This window comes from Acipenser ruthenus, chromosome 35 (assembly GCF_902713425.1).
Source record: "Acipenser ruthenus chromosome 35, fAciRut3.2 maternal haplotype, whole genome shotgun sequence".
Taxonomy (NCBI): Eukaryota; Metazoa; Chordata; class Actinopteri; order Acipenseriformes; family Acipenseridae; genus Acipenser; species Acipenser ruthenus.
The window spans coordinates 1,867,501-1,891,576 of record NC_081223.1 but is presented as its reverse complement, the minus strand read 5'-3'; the positions used below and the strand labels follow the sequence as shown (position 1 = coordinate 1,891,576).

Sequence of the window (24,076 nt, the reverse complement as noted above, 5' to 3'; positions counted from 1 at the left end):
ATGATAGAAAAACACAATGTATCCTATCCTATCAATGTACAATGCACTATTCTGGTACTATAATGCAGTACCACCATGATAATACGATTGTACTTTTTATTTCTAAGAAGTATCCTGGTATCTACAGTATAATGCAACACTATACCACGGTACTATATGGTACTATTTATTTTACCATGGTACGATTTCTGTTGTCCCGGATACAAGTATTACAGTATCATTATAACGGACAAATATATTAAATATAATTGCGCTTTGGATAAAACAGTCCCTCAAACAAGTTTCTAGCTGTTGTAAATATTACATTTTTTAACACTCAGAACTGACACCTGTTGTAAAAATGTCAATCGTGTATTTTTATTGATAATATTACAAAATATAGAGTTTACTATCCGCGCATTTCTACAGCTGACATTTGTAATACGAACATATATTATTATTGGCATTTTTTTTAATTTTTGGTGACTATACGTACAGTACTAGTGACAATTAAAATAATAGTGTAATAAAATTCTTCCCTTCAGATGATTGTATTTCGAAATAAACCAAAAGTCTTCACGATTCAATAATCTCCCGCCGTTGAGAACGCGCAGGATTCTTGGGAGTTCTACGAGATCTGATTGGATAATTCCGTCACTTCATTCTTGGTAGCTCTGCGAAATCTGATTGGCTCGCTCCTGGTCAATTCTTGGTAGTGACACGGGCTATGATTGGTCAAAGCTACCAAGATCTTCCCAAGATTGCAGATCGGGTGGGAGGGAGAGCTGGCCGGGCTGGGGGGCGCACAGAAATGCACAGCTGAACAGAACACCCCCCCTCAGACATGTGCTGTCTATTCACGGGAACACACCACTGAACCAGTTAGTTCAGATGAGCGCTGGATACACAAGAAACAATCTGACAATTTCACAAATAAACCCGTTTGTGTTCAAACCTATGAGAGGTGGAATGAAACAAAAATGTGAACTGCAAAAGACAGAGCGTCAAACATCAACGACAAAGTTCAACATTTGAATTGAAATAACAGCTGTCAAATAGACAAAGCACAACACTCGAAGATAATATGCCAAATTGAAAATGATGAACACACTAATTGAATGAATTATACATAAAATAATGAATGTAATTAAGCTCAAAAATTGAAATGGGAACTTGAAATCTTAAATAAATTGATTACAATTCAAATTTCCAGCATGCCATCCGATTTGTGTTTAGTCTGTTCTAAATCAATACTGCGCGTTGTATTTCAGGTTAAGCGCTGTGCTTTCCATTTGCCACTTGGTCATTCTATTCCCCGGGACTGCCCCTGTCATGGCAAATCTGACATGCTAAAGAGATGCTTTGCACTGTTTCTTAAATCAAGTGGCCTCAAATAAACTGTCTACTTTAATGTCTGCTTAGCCTACCTATCAGTCTGGTGAAATTGTAAAAATGTGTAATTGACTTGTGGATGTTCACATCAGAACTCGAGCTGTCATTCTCGTCCCCTCAAACTGGCGCAGGCAACACATCTGCCTGGATTCCTGCATGATATAAATGTGTTTCTTCATTTGCGCGGCCTGCTTTTTATTATTCATTGGGGTTTGTTTACTACACGCCTCCATAGCTGAGCCTTTAATCAGACAGTCCTTGTAGGTGACAGTCCAGTTTGATCCGCACGTACTTCTGCCAAACTTCAATTCAAAGTACATTCTTCTAAATGGGTTGTAATATAATTTAAAAAGTATTATTATTATTATTATTATTATTATTATTATTATTATTATTATTATTATTATTATTATTATTAGTTTTAATTAACGTACTGATTGCAAATTAGAGGACTAATATGAAAGAGGTGCGTGCATCAATTGCAGCTAATTAGCTCCCATTAGCACCTGAACCTCTTTATAACCCCATTGCTCTCTAAGGAACCCCAAATTCAGCTACTGACGGGTTTGTTTTTATTATTGTTTCTTTATAACGGTGAAAGAAGTTCACGGTCGGGGCTGCCTTGGATTTAATGATGCCGTGTTGTCTTAGATTTGGGTAATTGTTGATCTTTTCTCTTCTTTAGAAACGTTCATTTTATTGTGTGTTTCTCATTTGCGTCTCTTTTTTTCCAATGCAGAATAACATTGCTGTTGGCAGTGTTAGTCACTGAAGTTTGGACGCAGAACCCCCCTCTAGGTACGATAACGGTCGCTTCAGCAGAGCTGTCCTTTCAGCTTCCTGTTTATTTGCCGGTTTTGTGTTTTCATGTTTCGTTGTCTTCTGCAGGCTTGGTGAGGACAGAATGTCAAGGGAGTGTTATGATGATGATGTTGGAGAAGTCTTTTGTTGGAAAGTATTTTCGCATCAATGTGATTGGTGAGTGATCAATTTTCTTGAATGGAAAGCTTTTGATGTACAAAGCCTGTTGACTCGTAATGTAATAACCTGAATTAAGTACAGAGCACTCCTGCGCTGTATGGCAGCAACCAGGCTTTGTTTTTGTAGGATGCAGGGTATGAAAGGCTCTTGCGTTAGTTTTAGAAGCATGTTGCTGATCTCACTAAGTAGACCTGTGCTGCTACAACCTTAGTCAGATTTGTTGACTGCAAGTGCGCAGAAATAGACATCATTTACTCTAAACCCACTGTTCCAAATGGGTGTATAATTCTACTTGTATGAATCGTTTTTATAAAATTGCATTTAGTAGATGGAATAGTTATGACAATTTCAATAAGTAGATGGAACGGGGCGGTGGGGGTGTTCACTTTGTTATATCTCTACCTTGCTTGATCACGTGTACAGTTTAAGGCCAACTTAATTTCTTTCCATAGACAATAAGGGGGCGCTTGTGTCCCTCTCTCCAAGACTGGCTGCACAGTGTGGATATAGCTTAACCGTTGACTTCTTGGGAAATGCCAAGTTCCTTGCTTCTGTGCTGAGCTGCTTTGCTCAGAACACAGTGAGTCATCATTTTATTTCTTGTAAACTTGTTTCTAATGGTGACATGCTGGGACTAACTTTAGCCTTTGTTTCCAGAATGATGAGACCTACAAGCTGACAGTACAAATCAGTGTCTTCTCAAACAGTGCTATGACTTCAGCTTCCTCCTATGTTCAGAGCATGACATGCCGCTATTCTCCATGGGCAGAGAGGGAGGTTCTTTGTGAAAGAAACTACATGGAGGTAAGGGCTGTCAGGATGTGATAATGCTGTTCAGTATAACTTGTTGGGTTGTGTGGGTATTTAATTGTCACTACAGAAGTGCTTCACTCATGACTAATGTGAATTCTCTTTAGGTTTCTGTGAGAAGAGGTGTGCCACTTATTGAGCCCAACTTTGTTCAAGATGATCCTGATTGGTCCCTAGCATACCCTGAGGTAGAATCATGTGACTTTGCATTTGCTTCATTCACGTGCCCTTGGTCTTGCCTATTGAAGTCTACTCTACTGTCTCATCTAGAGGAAGCAAAATCTAACGGCCCCTTAACTTTAACCTGTCTCCCAATTGGGTGGCCATATTGGAATTGTGTGACATTTAAGGCATTGGCTTTGCATGCATGTATTCTGTGATTGCTTTGATAGAAATTGATTGTGGAGAAATTAACCCTTTCTTGTTGGTGTAAGCCTTGTATTTCAACCACTGAGGTAGTGGCTTCATATGTGCAGGGTTATAAATCCTTCATGATAAATATGTCCTGATTTACCTTTTTGAGGACTGCTGCATAGGTGCAATTTCAGGTATTGTCCTAAAGTTTGGTACACTGATGTATTAAGGTCCATTACAAATGAATGGCTGTAAACTCTGCCTGTATCGGATCCAGACCACATGCTTTCACGTAGGCTCTTTCGTATGCAGTTGTATTTGAGGATTTACTCTGTTATATTAGAGATGCCCGGTGAACATAGAACAGTTTGAGTGATACATTGTTAAACTTTCACCTTTCAGTTTTAGTTCCTGTTTATTAAACATGACATCTGTTATGACAAATCCTTTAGACTGGGGATGCTTTGTGTTCAAACTCCCTAATCTAATGAGATTTTCTTCTGCTAGGCAACTGCTGCTGACAACAGCATCTGGAAAATTGTGTTCCATCTCCCAGCAAATAGAAAGACAACTATGACTGTTGCTCAGGCCATAACAAATGGCTATGGCATAAACACTACACCAACTCGAATTCTGGTTAGAGCTGCATACAACTCCACAGAAAGCCAGCCTCAGGTGGTAAGTAGTCTAGGCTTAATTGTTGTCTAGTACAGTATATCCAGACTATGAAGGTAGATTTAGTCTTGCTTTTGTTTTAGTAAAAGTTCCCCCTCCCCTCCAACAGATCCAAACTGTACCAATGGCTGTACTAAGATCAACCACCTTTTATAAGCAAAGATGGATGGTCATGATGGTGGACACTGCAGTTACATGTCCTACTGGTGAGTAAGCTTATGGAGGGCAACGGTGCTCAAGAACTGTTCTAGGTTTCAGTATGAATTTTCTATACCAAGTCTATGGTGTTCTTTTCTGTCAGATGGAACAGCCTTCACAGAACAGATGATTACATGGAATGTTCCTCGTGTTCTGCCTCCTCTTGTTCCAACACCACAAATTACTACCCTTGATGTTCAAATGGGAGTTGATGGCCGCAAGCTTGACCCTGCAACGATTCATAATAGAGATTATAAACTGGATGTCGGTCCCCAGCTAATCACTGTAAAAATTCCTGTGGGAGCTGATGGTGGATATTACAAGGTATGTAGAAGTTCAACATCTTCTAAATCCTTCTCATTTCAAAGCTTTCTTCCTAAGATGCTTCTGTGCTTTCAGAGCCATGCATTGGACAACACCTATGTGATCTCTTACTCTATTGAACCAATGCTGGAGCATACCTGGCAAGATGGGCCTGAGAAGACCAAGTACACAGTACTTCATCCAATAACCACTCCTTTCATGCCTCGGCCACCAGTTGTCACAAACAGTATGTAGAACTTGTCCACATGCAGTAAATCAAAGGGATTTGTTGCAGTGCTCCACTTCATATCCTTCATTTTAACTGCATGTTTTAATTTCAGACACTGTTCCTAAAGCCAGAGTGTTCAATGTGACCCTGGGGACATTCCTGCCTGATGTGGAGCTGGTCAAAATTATAGTTGGACCAGAGACGTTAACTGTGCCAGAAGCCAACCTAAAAGGTTATAATGTCCAGGAGCATGTCTTTCCCAATGGATCCAAGACCTACACTCTCCAGGTGCCATTTGAGGACCCCAATGTGAAGCAAAAGGTAACATCCCACCTGTTCAACCATCCAATTGCCCTTTGAAAACACTTGCTTCCTGTGGACGTGTTGCTTGCTGTTTGACTTTGGGTTTAATACTACAAACCCTTGCTCTTTCAGGTAACTCCTCCAGACACCAGAACCTACATTCTGCCCCTGACCTACTTGCTGAATATAGTGCCAGAGAATACACCCTTTACTCATCCTGCTGTAGTTGAAGCCATTCTCAAAGACATCAGTAAGTGCCTGACTATTTGGTCTACAACTACCTTTTTCTAACCAATCCAGTCCATTGCCCTGACAACTGCTCTTCCTCTTGCAGTTCCTCCTACAGTAACTGGCTACTGTGATGGTGCTGCATTCTATACCATGGTAACATATGGCAACATGGGTCGCAACTGGATTCCTTTTGTGGGCTCAAGAGAACTTGGTGGAAGTCTGCTTGCCCTGTACAAGTATAATGCCAACTCTACCAATTTCTGGATGACTGTCCCATACAATTCAGTTGATGCCACATATGAAGTAAGTGATGGAACTTTAAAATGTGTTTAGCTGTTTGGGTTCAACACATTACTGACCTGATGTATTGTCTCTGTAGGTGATCAGTTCTTCAGGCATCAGAAGCAGGCTTGACTTGACCTTGAAAGATATTGGGACCATGGTTGTGGTGGCTGACTTCTCCCGGTCCTGCAGTTTCCCTACAAAGATGATTGGTAACTCTTCTGTGAACAAAGCATTCTTTAGAATAGCTGCTTTTGAGATTGGCAAAAGGCTGCATGAATTGGTATTGAAGCTATAATCTGTTTCCTTAACCTGGCTCCAAATGCTGTGTTTTCAGATTGCTTCACCAATGGCACTATGGCAGCTCTTGCTGTGAAAGTGGAATCTGTCCCCAGCTTGTCTCCAAGTCAACTAACTCTAAGGGATCCAAGTTGCCGGCCTCTTCAGTCTGATGCTATCAATGCGCTTTTCTACTTCAATGTCAACTCCTGTGGCACAACTCGAAGGGTTAGTATTGACACATTTAAAACCATATTTTGAGGAGGTTCAACATATTGACAAGGTGGCCCCAACACCCCTGGATCAATCTGGGGAGCCATGGTGACCTGTGTTTCTATCCGCTGAATTACTTGCATGAATTGTGGACATCTGAAGGATGCCACCTTTGTATTGAACTGCTTGTCCAGTTGACAAAGGCGTTGTGACACATGACATGACTATTGGTTATGGCATTGCATGTGCTGCCTAGAGACCTTTTGGGTCAATTGCAGTGAACTGGAAGGAGCATACTTACTGGGGTGATCCCTTGGTGAGGCCGGGACTAAACTAATACACGAGTTGATACCAATTGCAGTTCAAGAGTCACCAGCTGTGTATTCAAACATATATTTGCAACAAATCCAAAATAACTGCTGTTGCCCTCCTAGAGGTTATTAAAACAATACCATATTAGTCTAGCAGTTTCTGTAGACAGGCTTGAGGTATCATACTAACTGTAACAATCATGAGGTCCCAAAAAAGTGTTCAATTATGAAATTGCAATATTCATTACCATTTTTATTTTTTAAAATGTGAAATTGGTACTAGGTTACACAGCTGGGGATGATCCAGAGTACCATATTAGCTAGTCTGCAACTTGGTATGCAGCTCCAAACTAAATCTACAAGTTCATTGCAACCTGGGTCTTTGATTTCTCTTCCAGTTTGACAACAACCTCCTGACTTATGAGAATGAAGTGCTGTTCACATCTTACCGGTAAGGATTGCAATCAAATTGAGTATCCTTGTGGTTGAGGCTGAAACTCTCCTAACCCCATCTCCTCTTTCCAGGTTGAGAGTTGCCTGTCACTATCTGGTCAATGACACCAAGGTAGTACAGTTCTTGTACCAGAATAATCCTGCACCTGTAGTCCAGCCTGGCGTGGGGGACCTTGCAGTCATCATGCAGCTTGCATTGGGTAGGACTTGGCAATTGAAATAATATAGATGCTCTAGTAGCGTGTTTCCACCTATAAAATTCTCTCTTGCATCTCTGCAGATTCCACCTACAACGACTTCTATGGAGCTCGGGATTACCCTGTTGTGAAGTACTTGCGAAGACCCTTGTATTTTGAGGTAGAGCTCCTGTACAGCAGGGATCCACAGGCTGAATTGTTTTTGGAGAACTGCTGGGCAACCTATTCTGCTGACAGGAATAGCTCTCCCAAGTGGGATGTTGTTGTGGATAGGTAAGATGCTGGAATATGATATTGCTGCTACAAAACCTAGGGATTGGGGTTGTGGCTGATGTGCTCCTGACCTTCTTTCTCTTTCTAGCTGTGAGAACTCTGCAGATGAGTACTTGACCATCTTTCACCCAGTCTCCAGCAATGCAAGAGTGCTGTTCCCTTCCCATCTGAAGAGGTTTGAAGTGAAAATGTTTTCCTTCACAAGCGGCCGGGATGCACTGAAAGGACAGGTAAAGTGGAGTGTTGGTATGGGGATCTTGTACCACAATGCATGGTTTGGATTGTTTTGCAAGCAGCAAATAATCACTGTGCTCAAATCTTTAGTGAGTTGGAATGAAAACATATAACTGCACATTTGCAAGAAACACTTACTATGATGCAATATATTTTTTTCAATTCAGTAATCCTCATTGGATGATGGTCCTGCCTGATCTATTGATGCTTGTTTTACTTGACAAGGTGTGCTGTCTTTCAGATTTACTTCCACTGCAGTGTTGTGATATGTGATTCAAACCGGCCATCAGACAGCCTCTGTAGCAGACGGTGCATTCCAGGGAAACAGAGGCTTGGTAAGAGCTCTGTCTGTTGGGGGGGAGGGGGGGGCATTTTGCATTCATTTTTGTCCATTTGTTTTGATGGACTCCTCCTAATTCCTCCTGTAGGTCGCAGTGCTGAAGGGATGGATGGTGGTGCAGTAAAGGCATTTGTGTCTTCTGGCCCAATTGAGCTGAAGAGAGATGGATCCCTTCACTTTATGCCTAGAAGCGGTAATATGCATGATGTGAACACAATTGCAGTTCAAGTAAAATATAACTAACTCTTTATATTCCACTAACTATTTCTTCTTTTGCAGGCCAATTCAATGTGTGGTCCCTTCTGGGAGCTGCAATGGGTGTGTGTTCAGTGGTTGTCTTTGTAGCTGGAGTTGTATCTTTCTGGAAAATGCCAAAAAGTGTGTATTGATAAATAAAAAAAATCTTGCTTGTAAAGGCTGTTTGGATTGTGGTTTTTTTTTTTTTTTTTTTTTTTTTTGGTGGGTGCTTGACTAATTCTACATAGATTTATATATTGGTGTGTCAGAATGGCCATGTTAATGGGATTCTCTCCTCTTACTGCATTGAATGCTTTGCTTGTTTCCTGATCAGGCCATTCTCAATATGGTGTGTTACTCAAGGACCCTTCATTAATTCATTGTGAACCCGGGGCAAAGACTTTCCTCCTCCATGGAGCTGCAACCCTATTTATATATTCCTTCTTGCTTTGACATGCTACTTTCAGTATGCAAGTTTAGGGTGAAATTATCTACACTCCTTATATATAATACCATGTTATCGCATCACAAAAAGTGTGTAGATTTATATGGGACGAATATGTTTGTTTATTGTTACGAATGCAAGTATGTATTCTTTTTGTTCACTCCGGTTTATACATCTTTTACTGGAAGTGGTCCCTGGTGAGAGCTCCAAGTAAGGTATTAGTTTAGCTTTTCAGTTTTAACACTGTGTACAAATGAGTCTTTTATTGTACTCGAGGAATTGGTTCAACAAACCACTACTTAACAACATGTTCTCTTCATGTTTGTTTTCACTGTGGTGTATATAGTCTGTTACTGGATAAACTCCTTTCACGGAACACGTTCCATAACAAACCGGTACATCCGATGCGGGGAATCTTTAGATCCGCGCACCAGTCCGAACCAGAAGTTCCATTCTTTGAGCTGCTTGGAGAAAAAGACACATGAAAACAGGATTACACACATATATATATACAGAGAGAAAGAGAGCGCCGAGTTATTGGAACAGAATTCAGTACACTGGAAACCCCGTGTGTAGTACGGGGGGGTGTAATGTGTTTATTATACAGAGGACGGCGAGACTCGATCAGACACAGGCACATTCATATTATTAAACCTGCTATCAGACTCTCCGGCTCCGTCACTCTGAGTGCTCTTTGAAACAGACTGGGTTTGTATTTATATTCATGTTGGGTTAATCAGAGATGATTATCGGCTGCCAGTCTGTAGTACTACCGGAGATTTTAATTGCACAGTTTGTACCGCTCTGTGCAGCGCCGTCCTGTTTGTAACACGGTACGTGAACTGCATTCTGCTAAACAAAACATCACAACAGCAGCAGCTCCATCTACTGGACAAGATCCAGACAAACACGTTAAACAATGATCCACTTCAATATCTACAAAGCCTAAACAAGAAACTATTAGCGAAGCCCCGAAAAAGAAAATATTATACAAAACGGTTTAAAGTCAAATGTTTAATTGTTAATCTAACTATTTTTAGTTACTGTGGAACTACTTCTCTCAGTGGAAGGCGACACAAATAAAAATTATTAAAAAAAGGTTTAAAGTCTTCTTTATTTACCAACAACACCACACTCCTAGACCCATTTAATAATAGCAATAATACACTCCAGGGTCTGTGTGTTATCATGAGATATATCACCACTTTCTGGCCTCCCAACGCACCCAAGGCGTGGTGATATTACCTCATGATAACACACACACCCTGTCGTGTATTACTGCTTCATTAATGTAGTCATTAGGTTTATATGTCACATTCCTTTGTTGTCACTGTATTGATTTAGATATTCGGGTTGGATACCTCGGAAGCCAGCGGAACTCCAGCGTTTCTCCGACAACCACTGATAACCCCTCCCGTGATGATCGGCGCTGCCATGACAACCCATGACATCACCCGCACAAGTTACAACACGGCGAGTCATTTTTTGTAGCACAGTATTAACGTGTTATTGTTTTCACAAAATAACATCAATAAGATTATCAGATCACCTGCTACTGTGTACTAAACAAAACCTCAAATATCAGTGAATTGATACAGAGACAAGCCGTGCCACCAGCAAGGGGTTAAAATGAAATTAATAAATAAATTACGACATGAAACAAGAATACATGTGGATGTATTTTAATCAGAAATCCATGCATCCATAATTCTGATTATTTATCTAAATCTCACAGCTAATTCTTTACAAATGATCCATTTCTATATTTCTCGGAGTGCTAATGTGGTGTATAGTTTAATATATTAATGGATTTTAGAAATCATCTATGCTAGTCTTCCCCTCAAACAGTTTTAAATATAATTTAGATTTAAATGGCAGGTAGTATATAAATCAATTTCTAAAAAAGGTTGCAATTTAGATAGGCCTACGTATGAGCTACCAAAACGTATTTTTGTTTCATGTCGTTATTAATGTATTTACTTATTTCTTTGGTTAAACTTGAATCCAGCCTTACATTTTAACTTCTTGAAGTTACCACAGCGTGTCTATGTATGAATTACTGAAGAGTAATATTTGTGATTTGATTACTCTAGCAGATGAACTGATAATGTATGGATGTTATTTTGTGAAAACAAGACAATATTAAAAAAAGAAATACTTCAACATTTAATAAATAAATAAATTATACACTAAACTGAAGCACATTTGTTTAGTCTTAATATCATAACAAATATACTTATTATAAATACACACTTCCTTTTATTTGTTGGAAAACGGTCTGGAACTGAAATAAAGTATTTTTTTTAATACAGTGTTATTTGAGTATTTAAAATATGGTCATCTTCAAAATTAAAATGCCAGCAACGGTGTGTTAATTTAACGAAGCGCCTAACGCCGCTCGGAACGTTCGCATTTTTAAATCCTAACGGTCTCTGCTCAGCTGAGTGGAATGTTCACGAGCCGGTTGCCTAGCAGCGTCTCCCCCTCCTTCTCTGCCCCGCCCTCTCGCCCTCTCTCGTTGCTCCAGCTAGGAGTTCAAATTTAGCTTCGTTATATTAGCGCAACTCTTTACTAACTTTTACAAATTAGCTTATTAAGGGCGCCGTGTTTTTAAGATGGTTCAGGTGCAGTCCGGACAGACTGACTGGAGCATCATTACAGTATACCGCACTGCTCTTTTTAATGCTAAATATGTATCTGGTATTCTAAGTATTATCTACAATTAATAATTGAGCTATATTCATATTCAGAATGTAATACAGTATTAAGACAGGGTTCAGTATTAGAGTTCCTTTAGCAGGCCAGCATTTTAAACGCAATGATTCTCCCCTTGCTCTCCTCTTTAAGAGTTGCTGTAAGCTGTCTGTCCCACACCCCAGTTATTCCTGCAGACTTACATCAGTGTGTTTTAATGCCAGGCATTGTGGACCGACTTTATTAAAGCAAAATAAATTATTCAACTGTGCGGTCCCCAGCCCGACTAGCTCTCCCTCCCACCCAGCCAAAAGGCGATGTTCAATCTTGGGAAGATCTTCGTAGGTTTGACCAGTCATAGCCTGTATCGTTACCAAGAATGAAGTGACGGAATTATCCAATCAGATCTCGTAACTCCCAAGAATCCTGCGCGTTCTCAACGGCGGGAGATTATTGAATCGTGAAGACTTTTGGTTTATTTCGAAATACAATCATCTGAAGGGAAGAATTTTATTACACTATTATTTTAATTGTCACTAGTACTGTACGTATAGTAAGTAAAAAATTTAAAAATGCCAATAATAATATATGTTCGTATTACAAATGTCAGCTGTAGAAATCCGAGGATTGTAAACTCTGTTTCGTACTATCAATAAAAATACACTATTGACATTTTTACAATAGGTGTCAGTTCTGAGTATTAAAAAATGTAATATTTACGACAGCTAGAAACTTGTTTGAGGGACTGTTTTATCCAAAGCGCAATTAAATTTAATACATTTGTCCGTTATAATGGTGCTGTAATACTTGTATCCGGGACAACAGAAATCGTACCATGGTAAAATAAATAGTACCATATAGTACCGTGGTATAGTGTTGCATTATACTGTAGATACCAGGATACATCTTAGAAATAAAAAGTACAATCGTATTATCATGGTGGTACTGCATTATAGTACCAGAATAGTGCATTGTACATTGATAGTATAGGATACATTGTGTTTTTCTATCATTTATTTTTAATTATGTATCCATGAACGTTATAGTACTGTATTTAAATTTAGGTTTTTAAGTTTAATTTAGTTTTCATTGAAAAATGATCTTGTTTTGAAAGCAATACTTAAAAAACGTGAACATGGGTACTCCATGCTTTTTTTTTTAATAATCTCTCTTTTTTCAACAATCTCCCTTTTGTCATTGTATAGTAGTGTTTATTTGTTTTCACCCAGTGAAACCCTTTTTGATTTCTTGTTGTTTTGTGTAGAAACCTTTTATTTGGCCATTGTGACTATTTTGTGTTTAGGCTATTTGTTTAATTGAAGTCTTTTGTTTAACTGCATCCTTGCTATTCTGTCTCAAATGCTCTTTTTTCAGGTTCAGATGGAACCCTTGTTTAGAAGAAAGGCTGATGGCAGCTCAACCTGACTGATACAAAGTGATCCATAAGCTGGTATCGCCCCAGAAGGTTCAACCATGTAAGTTCGAATTTGAATCAATGCTTATAAAAATAATGATCTTCACATTATAACTACTTTATAGGTCTCCCTTTCAGTGCTAATTTCATTATCTATTACAATGCATTTTTATAACTGATGGCGTGATTTGAACTTGGGTGCTATATAATGAATGTTTTAGTATACACATATCAAATACTGGCATTATTATATTTGGAGGAAAACAGTCAGTTGATATAAATGATATGTGGTCCAGTTATCATACCAGGTACCTATTGCTGTTGTTTTTCAGCTCTGATGACTGGTGCTGAACTGAGCAACCAAGAACTCCAGAAAAATCGTACCTTCTTATACTGGACCATGCAAATAAACAGGTACAGTGAACTTGATAAAGGATTGTCAGTATTACCATTAAAAATGTAGGAATAAAGGTTCTAAATTATTATCGCAATTTTCTCTGAAATTCCACACAGGAGTTGGTAGCAGTGTTTGATTTTTATAATCTTTCATAAATAATTTTAAGTTAGCTGCATTTCTTAATTACAAATACACAATTAATTAATATTACATTTCACAATCAAGGATGATATAATGCGCAAGGATACTTGTTTTTTATAAGAGTTGAAATAAATTGTAGCGCTTTGAGATTATATATGTTACTATCGGATTGTTTAGAAATGTACTTAATTATATTACAACTTTTCTAAAAAAGAATGTTATCTCGAGGAAGGAGGCTTGTCAAGCCGAAATAGCTCAGCTGGGAGAGCGTTAGACTGAAGATCTAAAGGTCCCTGGTTCGATCCCGGGTTTCGGCAAACAGCAAGAATTTTTTTGTTTTATATTATTTTGAACTAAAAAACAGAACACATTTTCTTCTTCAGTGTAATTGGAGGAAATAATAACATAGCAGAGTGCCATTTTCTAATGTGATTAAGAAATGCATAAAGCACTGTCCCTGGGTGGGCTTGAACCACCAACCTTTCAGTTAACAGCCGAATGCGCTAACCGATTGCGCCACAGAGACCAACCTGCTCAGCCGAAACTGAGACCACATCTAAGAAGAAAGCAACACTCGGCAGGAAAGTCTGTAATCAATTACATGTATTCAAACCAATGCAAGCAAACCAAGCCATTTATATTTATTCCCAAATAAGACAAATTCTTTCATCGCTACAAAAAATATAAAAAATCTCCGCTTCTCGGAAGGCATACGATGGAGGGCGCACTGCAGTTTGTCAGCCTGGGGAATGTTACAAATTAGGAGACTTTGCTTTAAAATACACATGTAGGGCAGGCGACTGTTTAAAATAATTGTCACAATTTTTAATTATCTCCATAATGCGTTGGGACTAAATACGCAGATACATTAAAACTATTTGGAGAATGCGGGCATCGATCCCGCTACTTCTCGCATGCTAAGCGAGCGCTCTACCATTTGAGCTACTTCCCCTTGAATCATGCCCGTGATTCTCATAGGCTACATCGCAGCTTAATATGAGCAATTCAGATTATTGGCAATGTAGTCTGCCGTTTGCAAATTTAAAAAATAAATTAATTAACTAAATAGCAGATATTTCGACTACAGGTATGTTTTCAATTTCTTCAAAAAGTAGTCTCAGCTCGTTGATTCAGTTGGTTTAAAATCCACCTCTGTGCCCCGATGCAGCAGCGCTGTGTGCTGTGGCTCGAGCTTGTTTGACGAGGCAGGCAATGCAAAAATGCCAAAACTTGCTTTTGTATCACATGACACACTTAAGGTATGCTTTAAAGACTTGGCTGTCTCAAGTTAGTTTGTATTGTTAATGTAACACCTTGTTGTTGCCCAGTCATTGCATCATATGAAGTAGAGCTTGCCAGCTGGGGGTGACGGTCTGCCAATAAAAGTTAAGTCTATATTTGAAAGGGTCATTTCTAGAGAACATAAGAACTTTTTAAATAGGCCTTGACTAATATTTCACTGGTTGCCTACGAGGGCTTGAGAGGCGAAAATTGGGAGTGAGATATTAAGAATGATTTCTCCGGTTGCTTAGAAGGCTTGAGAGGGGCGAGACATTTGAGAGTTTAAGAGTGAGAGGAGTTTGAGAGGGATGGCGAGATTGAGGGCTGGAGTTTGGGAATGGTGCTTAGTAACATTGAGGTTAGATACTGATAGCAGGACAAGATAGGGGGACGAAGAGTTTTCCCTTCTCGTCGGGTCAGGCAGCATGCTCTGGCCGCTAGGTGATGTAGAGAGGGAGACACAAGAAGAGCAAAGGATTAGATATAAACACTTTCTGCTGGGTCAGGCAGCATCCTCCGACTGCTGGGTGGGGAACGGAGGAGGAACTGGTGCTGTATACCTGAGAGATAATTCCTGATGGAGGAAGGGGCCAGGTTAAGGGATAGCCTGAGGTCTGTCATAAAGGCAAGGAGGTGCTGAAGGTTATAGGAGGTGAGAGAGATACGAATCTGGGCACAGAATGTGGTGAAGAAAGACCAGGCAGTAGAATAAGAAGAGCAAGTGGAAGGGGCGAAGGCAATGCTCCCTGAAGTTGCAGGCCGACTCGGGGAGGCTAAAGAGTGTGGAGTTTAATGGAACACCAGCTGATTGAAAGGAGGAACTTGCCGCAGGTTGGGGTCTGCTTCTGGGACCGGGCTGTGAAACTCGTGGACCATCACACAACCTCCACCATGTTTAACACTGGGCATGGTTAACTTTTTTTTTTTACTTCAAGGTGTAGTATTCTGTAGTAAAATTACTACAGCTGGCCAGTATCTGGGTGCACGGAATGGTTCACAAGACCTCATGGTTGAAATGGCTTAACACTCCGAGTCTATTCATTGTATTTCCCTTGATGTCCTGGTAACTGTTGCCTTTTTTTTTTAAATTGGTAAATCACTGATGCTGTCATGGTAAATTCCCAGGGTGCACTCTGTTCCTTCAGGAGTCCTGCAGAGAAAGTGCTTCACAAGAACAGTTAAACATAGTACTTCCATGGTCAGGTCATTGAATAGACAGAGCAGCCTTTTCTGAGGGTAGAGATTAAAGAGTGAAGGATGTCTATTGATATAGGGAGCCAGGAGGGAGCAGCAGGGAGGGGGGGCTCTTGAGGATCTCTCTGAGTGTCAGCAAACTGATGGGATGGATAGGAGTGTTGGAGAAGGGACGGAGATGAGGCGGCAGAAATACTGAATTCCAGAGATGTAGGCTTTAACGGTAGTGGGGGCTAAGTGAAGAGAATCCCTTGCATGGGCGATGGAGGCTACAATACGCTGTTCATTAAATCGGAATGGGATGTATTTTGTTTTGAGTGCAGAAAGTTGTAAATGTTTTCCATCCAGTGGTAAATGAAGATTTGGTCGCTGGGGCTAAGGCTGTGGCCATGTAGTGATGAGCAGATTGCAGAAGACTGGAGAGTGTTGTGTTTAGTTGAACAGCAGACGTTGGTGTTGCAATTATTAGCCTGGTCGAACAAAATAAGTCTTCAGTGTAATTTTAAACAAAGAGCGCTTTCCACGATTTAAGATGCTTTACAGACTGAATATTGGAATTGGCAGCCGAAACTGGGGGATAAAACTGCTTGTGATCAGTGGGCAGGTTGCATACTTTGCATACCGTATTTGGGAGAAAAGAAAACGGATCATCTCAACTGCAGCAGCTGTAGCAGAGTGGCATAGCAGAGTGGCGCAGCGGAAGCGTGCTGGGCCCATAACCCAGAGGTCGATGGATCGAAACCATTCTCTGCTAGCTTGTTTTTCTTCTGTTGGCAAAGTAGATTTTCTAAAATTTTACATTTCAATTTAGTGTGTGTATTTCGTAAATGTTAATGTGTATAAACAGCAGGAATGCAGCTTATCCGCCTCTACCCGTAGAGGACGCATACATTTTAATAAAAAAAAAAATCTGAACACAAGGTGTGTTTATGTAATCTGATACGTTACATCTAGACTTAACTGTTACGGTTATCACAATTAGAGTAAGTTATCATAACAATAGAGTTAAAAGAACATTCAAATAAGATGCCAGTTAAAAATGCGCCAAAAATGACAAAGTAGCCTCAGATTAGGACAACGGCACTTAAAGGGTAAGAAACACATTTGCAGCAAAACCCTTGAAATGACCAGAGCCTTCCTCCTCCTGAATACTATGAAGGTGGGCGGGGACTGAAACCTCACCCGGCTAGAGAGATTGGTGATTGGTTGTTTCTTTAAATTATTCATAGAGAGGTGCACCCTGGGTATTACTTATCTTCTCTTTTTTACATTATACTTTAATTGAGTGGTTATTTCATTATGTGAATTTTGTGTTTGAAACGCATTGGCAGTTATTAACATTACTATGAACAAGTGATATACTAGAAAGGACCCTGAATCAGACACCATCACTGCAGTGATATATGCCGGGAGTAGGGAAGGTGTTTTCCCCTGTATTTGTTAAGACTATACTTTCAGGGATCATTTCTATAGTTTGTTTCTAGTGAAATGTGTTTCTAAAGTGTCTGGTCTCGCTAACCATGATGAGGAGTTACAGTGTTTTCTTCTGAGCGTGAAGCGGGTCTTGAATGCTGCTTCACTGTAGCTGTTCTTGATCATTGATGACCGTTCTGCTCTCTTTTGAGGGTGGAGGAAGAAAACACAGTCTGAGTGGTTTGTGACATTTTATAAATGGTAAATAAAAAATAAAAAGGAGTTTTATATTTGTTAGCATCGTGGTATATGATATGTATTACAAAAGAAAGTTTCTTTAAGATAGGATATATCTGCAAACGTCATTGTCTTTGTTAAAAATAAAGACTGGAAAATCAAATCATGGTTTTTAGCTGGTTGTTTTTTTTTCACAAGAATGTTTTCATATAGACTAGTCATTAAAATGTGCGTCCTTGAACAGCTTCTAATGTGTTCAAACTGTATACTACTTTATCTTTATCATATTTTTTAAAATATTATATTTAATATTATTCTAGGCAAAATATGATAAACCAGAGCGTTGTGGAAATCCCGTGGATTACATTATATATATACAGCTCTGGAAAAAATTAAGAGACCACTGCAAAATTATCAGTTTCTCTGGTTTTACTATTTATAGGTATGTGTTTGGGTAAAATGAACATTTTTGTTTTATTCTATAAACTACTGACAACATTTCTCCTAAATTCCAAATAAAAATATTGTCATTTAGAGCATTTATTTGCAGAAAATGACAACTGGTCAAAATAACAAAAAAGATGCAGTGTTGTCAGACCTCGAATAATGCCAAGAAAATAAGTTCGTATTCATTTTTAAATAACACAATACTAATGTTTTAACTTAGGAAGAGTTCCGAAATCAATATTTGGTGGAATAACCCTGATTTTCAAGCACAGCTTTCATGCGTCTTGGCATGCTCTCCACCAGTCTTTCACATTGATATTGTCAGAGCAGAAGGAAGCAAGTTTTCTTTCAGGACAACCTTGTACTTGGCTTGATTCATGAGTCCTTCACAAAGACAAATCTGCCCGATTCCAGCCTTGCTGAAGCACCCACAGATTAGTCCAATTTTCAGCTTTGCCCAACAACTGGTCGTCTAATGGTTAGACGGAGACCTGGAGAGGCCTACAAGCCTCAGTGTCTCGCACCCACTGTGAAATGTGGTGGAGGACCGGTGATGATCTGGGGGTGCTTCAGCAAGGCTGGAATCGGGCAGCTTTGGCATGAATCAAGCCAAGTACATTTTAATATTCCAAATAACATATTACTTTGAAAAACATATATTTTTTAATACAGTCCTATCTGAGTATTTAAAATATGGTTACATTCAAATGCCAGCAACGGTGTGTTAATTTAACGAAGCGCCTAACGCCGCTCGGAACGTTCGCATTTTTAAATCCTAACGGTCTCTGCTCAGCTGAGTGGAATGTTCACGAGCCGGTTGCCTAGCAGCGTCTCCCCTCCTTCTCTGCCCCGCCCTCTCGCCCTCTCTCGTTGCTCCAGCTAGGAGTTCAAATTTAGCTTCGTTATATTAGCGCAATTCTTTACTAACTTTTACAAATTAGCTTATTAGGGGCTTCGTGTTTTTAACATGGTTCAGGTGCAGTCCGGACAGACTGACTGGAGCATCATTAAAGTATACCGCACTGCGCTCGGCTTTGTGTGGCGGCTGATACACAAAATAATGAACGACTGTTAAATAAATCACATGTATTGCTTTTTAATGTTAAATATGTATCTGGTATTCTAAGTATTATCTACAATTAATAATTCAGCTCTATTCATATTCAGAATGTAATACAGTATTAAAACTATCAAACTGAATGGAAACATGGAACACATTAATTGCGGTCGATTCGATACCAATAGGATTACATAAGAGCTGTTGTGTATAGACAATGTCATAAACGCCGAAATGAACACGGACGGTCTTTATTACGGGCTGACTCGTTTAGATGTTCGAGACACCTACCAGCCCTATTGCTGCCTTCCACCATGCACGCTACAATATGTATATAGGTGTAACAGATTTTATTCTTCAAATTGTAAATATTTATTACAATTCAAATACTTGTTACTATTGCAATAGATTTTTTGTTTAAAAAAGTTTTTGTCTTAACTTTGAAATATGCAATAAATAAAAGTAAGTTGTTTAATTTGTGTCTTTTTGTATTGTAAAAATAAGAAAGCATTTTACGTGTTTAGATCTTAAACACCTGTAGATTTGTAAACGTGTTCAGGTGTTTAAAAAATGTTAGAGCGAATAAACATGTTCACGTGTTTATTACTTAAGCACCTTAACGCGTTTATATTCTAAACATGTTTATAAAGTAAACGCCTTGACGCGTTTAAAAAGTGTTACAGATAAGTGTTTATGAATGTTCCAAACTTACACATGGTTTTAGAGTGTAGCTACTGTTGCATGTAAATGAGTTTGATAATCACCTTCCCATATGGTCTAGCGGTCAGGATTCCTGGTTTTCACCCAGGCGGCCCGGGTTCGACTCCCGGTATGGGAACGTCTTTGTTTTTGTCATTTTGTTACAGAACTGTGGTCATGTGTAATGTGTTTTCATTATGATAATAAAGCTACAGTTATAAAATAAAAAAGTATTTAAAAAAACCTACAGTTACTTGAGGTATATATATATATATATATATATATATATATATATATATATATATATATATATATATATATATAATTTACAGAATGGTACAAATGTATTTGACTCTATTCACATTCCCATCGCAGTTTGTTTTTAGATTATATTAGTCCCTGGTCAAGACAAAGTCTCTCAGGGGTTGGCCTATCATTAGATTGCCGATGTAAGGTCTCTGGTCCCATCGTATAAGCAAGATAGTTTATTCACAAATAAATACATACACTTTTATTTATGTTTCTGTTGGTAAATTAACACATTATCGCATGCGTTCATGTCACGCTGTGCACTCTAACATTGCATCACAAGCAGACAGTACACCAGGACTTCGTGGCGCAATGGTAGCGCGTCTGACTCCAGATCAGAAGGTTGCGTGTTCAAATCACGTCGAGGTCAAAACCGTCTTTATATCTATTCCACTCTATATCATTTTTTAGCGTGTTTGAATTTGAAATCCGGACATTTATTTATACAATTTAGCCCACACAACATATTGATTATATAGCGACAAACAAATTACTTCCTGGGGGGGCAGTTCAGTTTCAATCAAGTTCCAGTCTCTCTGCCATTATCTTGCGCTGCTGTGTTTGGTCAGGTAAAAAGGGCGTGACCAGAGCGGTATGGGCAATCCCGTTAGGTAGCTTGCATGTCAATCTCTCCTTCTTTTCTATTTATATACCCAGCACTGCTTCCGCCCTTCGTCTGTGTTTGTTTCTATTCTTTTCATCATTCAGCTTTTGTATTTTTCTGCAGGAGCTCCAACGTTAGTCTTTTCTGCTCCATCCAGTCTCCAGCGCAGCTACAGCGCCGTTCAAAGCGCAGCGTCATTCTCAGCTTGCTCTGCGTTTTCATCAGAAAGACTGTTCCGACGTCACCGCTGCCCTGCAACTCTTTCACACCGGCGCCTCACAGACCATGGTTACCACGGCAACGCCTCATCTCGTGAACAGTGGGAACAATAGTATTGTGGTTTACTACATAATATCCCACCCATCGTTGGTGTTCAAACAAAGCAGAGTGTTACATTGGGAAAGGGCCGTACCTGTCAGTAAGTATTTTAAATTCATTTGGGAAGGTTTAAGATTGTGAAGAAGTTTAAATATGCTGCGTATTTGCGCATTGGGAACTTTGCATAATGACGTTTTTATTAATGCCACTTTCTTACGGACAGTAGTCAGGGTGATGATACAAGACCGGAGCCAATAAACCTGTTATTTGCTTGTCCTTTCACTACCATATTATATCGTGCTTGCTCAGAATACGCGTGAATCCTGAAAACATCTTGTTAATATTTAAACAAAGCCAGCAGTCACTTTATTGATCACCCTGTGGATTGGAATACAGATGATTGTGTTAAAGATGTTAATAGACTTTCAATGTACACGTTTTAGAGCTAAGCGTTTGTTGAGGCAGTTCAAGCGCTGCACTTTCAGGCAGCCAGTTCCAGTGTTTGCCTTTTGGACTTACTCTGGAAGGAATCCAAAAAAAAAAAAAAAAACATTTGTTGAGAACCGCATTTGGGAGAAAACTTAACAGTTTCGAAACACATTTGTAAAGTCATTGGATTCTATTATGGTGTTGCCGAGCTGTTGAACGTTTCTCATTACAGGTTTACTGGATTGCCAAAAAGAATGCTATCTCGAAACATCAGTCTTGTCAAGCCGAAATAGCTCAGTTGGGAGAGCGTTAGACTGAAGATCTAAAGGTCCCTGGTTCGATCCCGGGTTTCGGCAACCAGCAAGACGATCTTTGTTTTGTATTATTTTGAACTAAAAAAACAGAGCACATTTATTCTTCAGCGTAATTGGATGAAATAACAGCGTATTAGAGTGCCATTATCTAATGTGATTAAGAAATGGAAAATGCATCGTCCCTGGGTGGGCTTGAACCACCAACCTTTCGGTTAACAGCCGAACGCGCTAACCGATTGCGCCACAGAGACCAACCTGTTAAGCCTCCAAAGCATACGGGAGTGATGAGCAAGGCGAGATGCTGCAGAACGTGATCGAGGGAGCAGAACTTAGCAGAACCTGAGATCACATCTAAGATGAAAGCAACACGGGGCAGGAAAGTCTATGTAATCCATTATGGCAGCACAACATATGTTGTTTTGTTAGATAACACCCTGGGAGACAACAGAGCAGTGTGTGTAAATAGCTACAATGGAAACCATATACTTACGACTTAATTTTGATACAGAACTGTGGTCATGTGTAATCTGTTTTCATTATGATAAGAAAGCTACAGTTCAGTGGGTTATATTTGGAATCTTTGGTTCTGTCATTCACTATTTTCTCAAATAAGATGACAAATTAATAGCTCAGTTGGTTACAGTGAAAGAAACGAGCACCAATTAGCCCGGCTAGCTCAGTCGGTAGAGCATGAGACTCTTAATCTCAGGGTCGTGGGTTCGAGCCCCACGTTGGGCGTCCTTTTTAAATACAAATTGAAGATGTTTCTTCGAGACAACGGAGCAATGTCTGATTCTGTTCACATTGTATACAGTATTGCAACAAAATTACTTATTGGTCATTGTTAAATAGCAATTGCTATTGTAAAATGCATGCATCGTTTATAGCTATAATGATATTGAAATAAATAATCTTACTTTTTTGGGTTGACTTCAATCCGTTTCTTTTTTTTAGAATTGTCTTAACATCATTCATGGAGCATCAGTTGGTATGTGCGTAATAAACCCAATCGGGCCTTGATACGAGAACCCTAGTGTGTGCTGAAATAAATAATGCGGTTTTCTACAATAACAAACGGAGCTTGTCAGAATGGCCGAGTGGTCTAAGGCGCCAGACTCAAGAACTCTGTCTTTCTAAAGAATTGTGTGTTCTGGTCTCTGAATGGAGGCGTGGGTTCAAATCCCTCTTCTGACAGTTCAATTTTACTTATTTTTAAAAATAATAAATTTCAGCACTCAATACCATTTTAATTTCCATTTTAAATCGGACTAAAATAGTGTTCCTAACACAGATTGCATTTTTTTTGTAAACAGACTACTTGTTAACCTCACTGAAAAATATTTTGTGTCCAAACATGTTATTTAACTTGATTGTTTTAAAATTCCAAATAACATATTACTTTGAAAAACATCTCCGTCGGCCACTGGATCGTGGTCTCAGGCTGGGATGCGGACCATTGAGAACAGTATAAACGATCTATTACTAGACGCAGCTTACAGGAGAAATGCCCTCGTTTAACATGCTAGGATGATCGACTTCGGCATTCTCCAACTGCTGTTTACATTTTCTAACACGTTATGAGGAAGAAAAATATTTTGTGTCCAAACATGTGTTATTTAGTTTGATTGTTTTAATATTCCACATAACATATTACTTTGAAAAACATAATATATTTTTTAATACAATCCTATTTGAGTATTTAAAATATGGTTATATTCAAATGCCAGCAACGGTGTGTTAATTTAACGAAGCGCCTAACGCCGCTCGGAACGTTCGCATTTTTAAATCCTAACGGTCTCTGCTCAGCTGAGTGGAATGTTCACGAGCCGGTTGCCTAGCAGCGTCTCCCCCTCCTTCTCTGCACCGCCCTCTCGTCCTCTCTCGTTGCTCCAGCTAGGAGTTCAAATTTAGCTTCGTTATATTATCGCAATTCTTTACTAACTTTTACAAATTAGCTTATTAGGGGCTTCGTGTTTTTAAGATGGTTCAGGTGCAGTCCGGGCAGACTGACTGGAGCAAAATTACAGTATACCGCACTGCGCTCAGCTTTGTGTGGCGGCTGATACACAAAATAATGAACGACTATTAAATAAATCACATGTATTGCTTTTTAATGCTAAATATGTATCTGGTATTCTAAGTATTATCAACAATTAATAATTCATCTCTATTCATATTCAGAATGTAATACAGTATTAAAACTATCAAACTGACTGGAAACATGGAACACATTAATTGCGATCGATTCGATACCAATAGGATTACATAAGAGCTGTTGTGTATAGACAATGTCATAAACGCCGAAATGAACACGGACGGTCTTTATTAAGGGCTGACTCGTTTAGATGTTCGAGAGATCTAGGTGTACTGGACAAATCTACTGGATTTTTTTTCCAAATCGTAAGTGTA

General features: G+C 39.2%; 2 protein-coding genes and 9 non-coding genes across 11 annotated transcripts in view; 9 read left to right on the top strand and 2 right to left on the bottom strand.

The window, feature by feature from the left end:
* Positions 1-24,076, top strand: part of LOC117395269 (DELTA-stichotoxin-Hcr4a-like) — a 412,383-nt gene that overhangs the window by 334,454 nt on the left and 53,853 nt on the right. The gene's annotated exons all lie outside the window — the stretch shown is intronic.
* Positions 1,943-8,463, top strand: LOC117971946 (uncharacterized). Its single transcript, XM_059007432.1, has 22 exons — positions 1,943-2,028; positions 2,111-2,169; positions 2,260-2,349; positions 2,805-2,932; positions 3,010-3,156; positions 3,270-3,350; positions 4,024-4,194; positions 4,301-4,397; positions 4,493-4,713; positions 4,789-4,939; positions 5,034-5,242; positions 5,357-5,474; positions 5,559-5,758; positions 5,835-5,949; positions 6,075-6,244; positions 6,939-6,991; positions 7,066-7,193; positions 7,274-7,463; positions 7,552-7,693; positions 7,939-8,032; positions 8,126-8,230; positions 8,317-8,463. The coding sequence occupies exons 1-22, from the start codon at positions 2,003-2,005 to the stop codon at positions 8,424-8,426; spliced, it is 2,805 nt and encodes a 934-aa protein (XP_058863415.1). The 5' UTR covers positions 1,943-2,002; the 3' UTR covers positions 8,427-8,463.
* On the top strand, positions 13,610-13,682 carry trnaf-gaa (transfer RNA phenylalanine (anticodon GAA)). The gene has a single exon. It is a non-coding gene; the product is annotated as a tRNA-Phe (tRNA).
* trnan-guu (transfer RNA asparagine (anticodon GUU)) lies at positions 13,818-13,891 on the bottom strand. Its single transcript has one exon. It is a non-coding gene; the product is annotated as a tRNA-Asn (tRNA).
* On the top strand, positions 17,283-17,495 carry LOC117399701 (small nucleolar RNA U3). Its single transcript, XR_004544134.2, has one exon. It is a non-coding gene; the product is annotated as a small nucleolar RNA U3 (small nucleolar RNA).
* On the top strand, positions 19,761-19,832 carry trnae-uuc (transfer RNA glutamic acid (anticodon UUC)). Its single transcript has one exon. It is a non-coding gene; the product is annotated as a tRNA-Glu (tRNA).
* Positions 20,301-20,372, top strand: trnaw-cca (transfer RNA tryptophan (anticodon CCA)). Its single transcript has one exon. It is a non-coding gene; the product is annotated as a tRNA-Trp (tRNA).
* On the top strand, positions 21,637-21,709 carry trnaf-gaa (transfer RNA phenylalanine (anticodon GAA)). Its single transcript has one exon. It is a non-coding gene; the product is annotated as a tRNA-Phe (tRNA).
* On the bottom strand, positions 21,845-21,918 carry trnan-guu (transfer RNA asparagine (anticodon GUU)). Its single transcript has one exon. It is a non-coding gene; the product is annotated as a tRNA-Asn (tRNA).
* Positions 22,333-22,405, top strand: trnak-cuu (transfer RNA lysine (anticodon CUU)). The gene has a single exon. It is a non-coding gene; the product is annotated as a tRNA-Lys (tRNA).
* On the top strand, positions 22,751-22,861 carry trnal-caa (transfer RNA leucine (anticodon CAA)). The gene is made up of 2 exons: positions 22,751-22,788; positions 22,816-22,861. It is a non-coding gene; the product is annotated as a tRNA-Leu (tRNA).

Coding starts and splice junctions, on each gene's coding strand:
- LOC117971946 (XM_059007432.1), top strand. CDS start 2,003: ATGATGCCGTGTTGTCTTAGATTTGG. Junction 4,195..4,300: donor CAGAAAGCCAGCCTCAGGTG/GTAAGTAGTCTA, acceptor CCCCTCCAACAG/ATCCAAACTGTACCAATGGC. Junction 5,475..5,558: donor AGCCATTCTCAAAGACATCA/GTAAGTGCCTGA, acceptor TTCCTCTTGCAG/TTCCTCCTACAGTAACTGGC.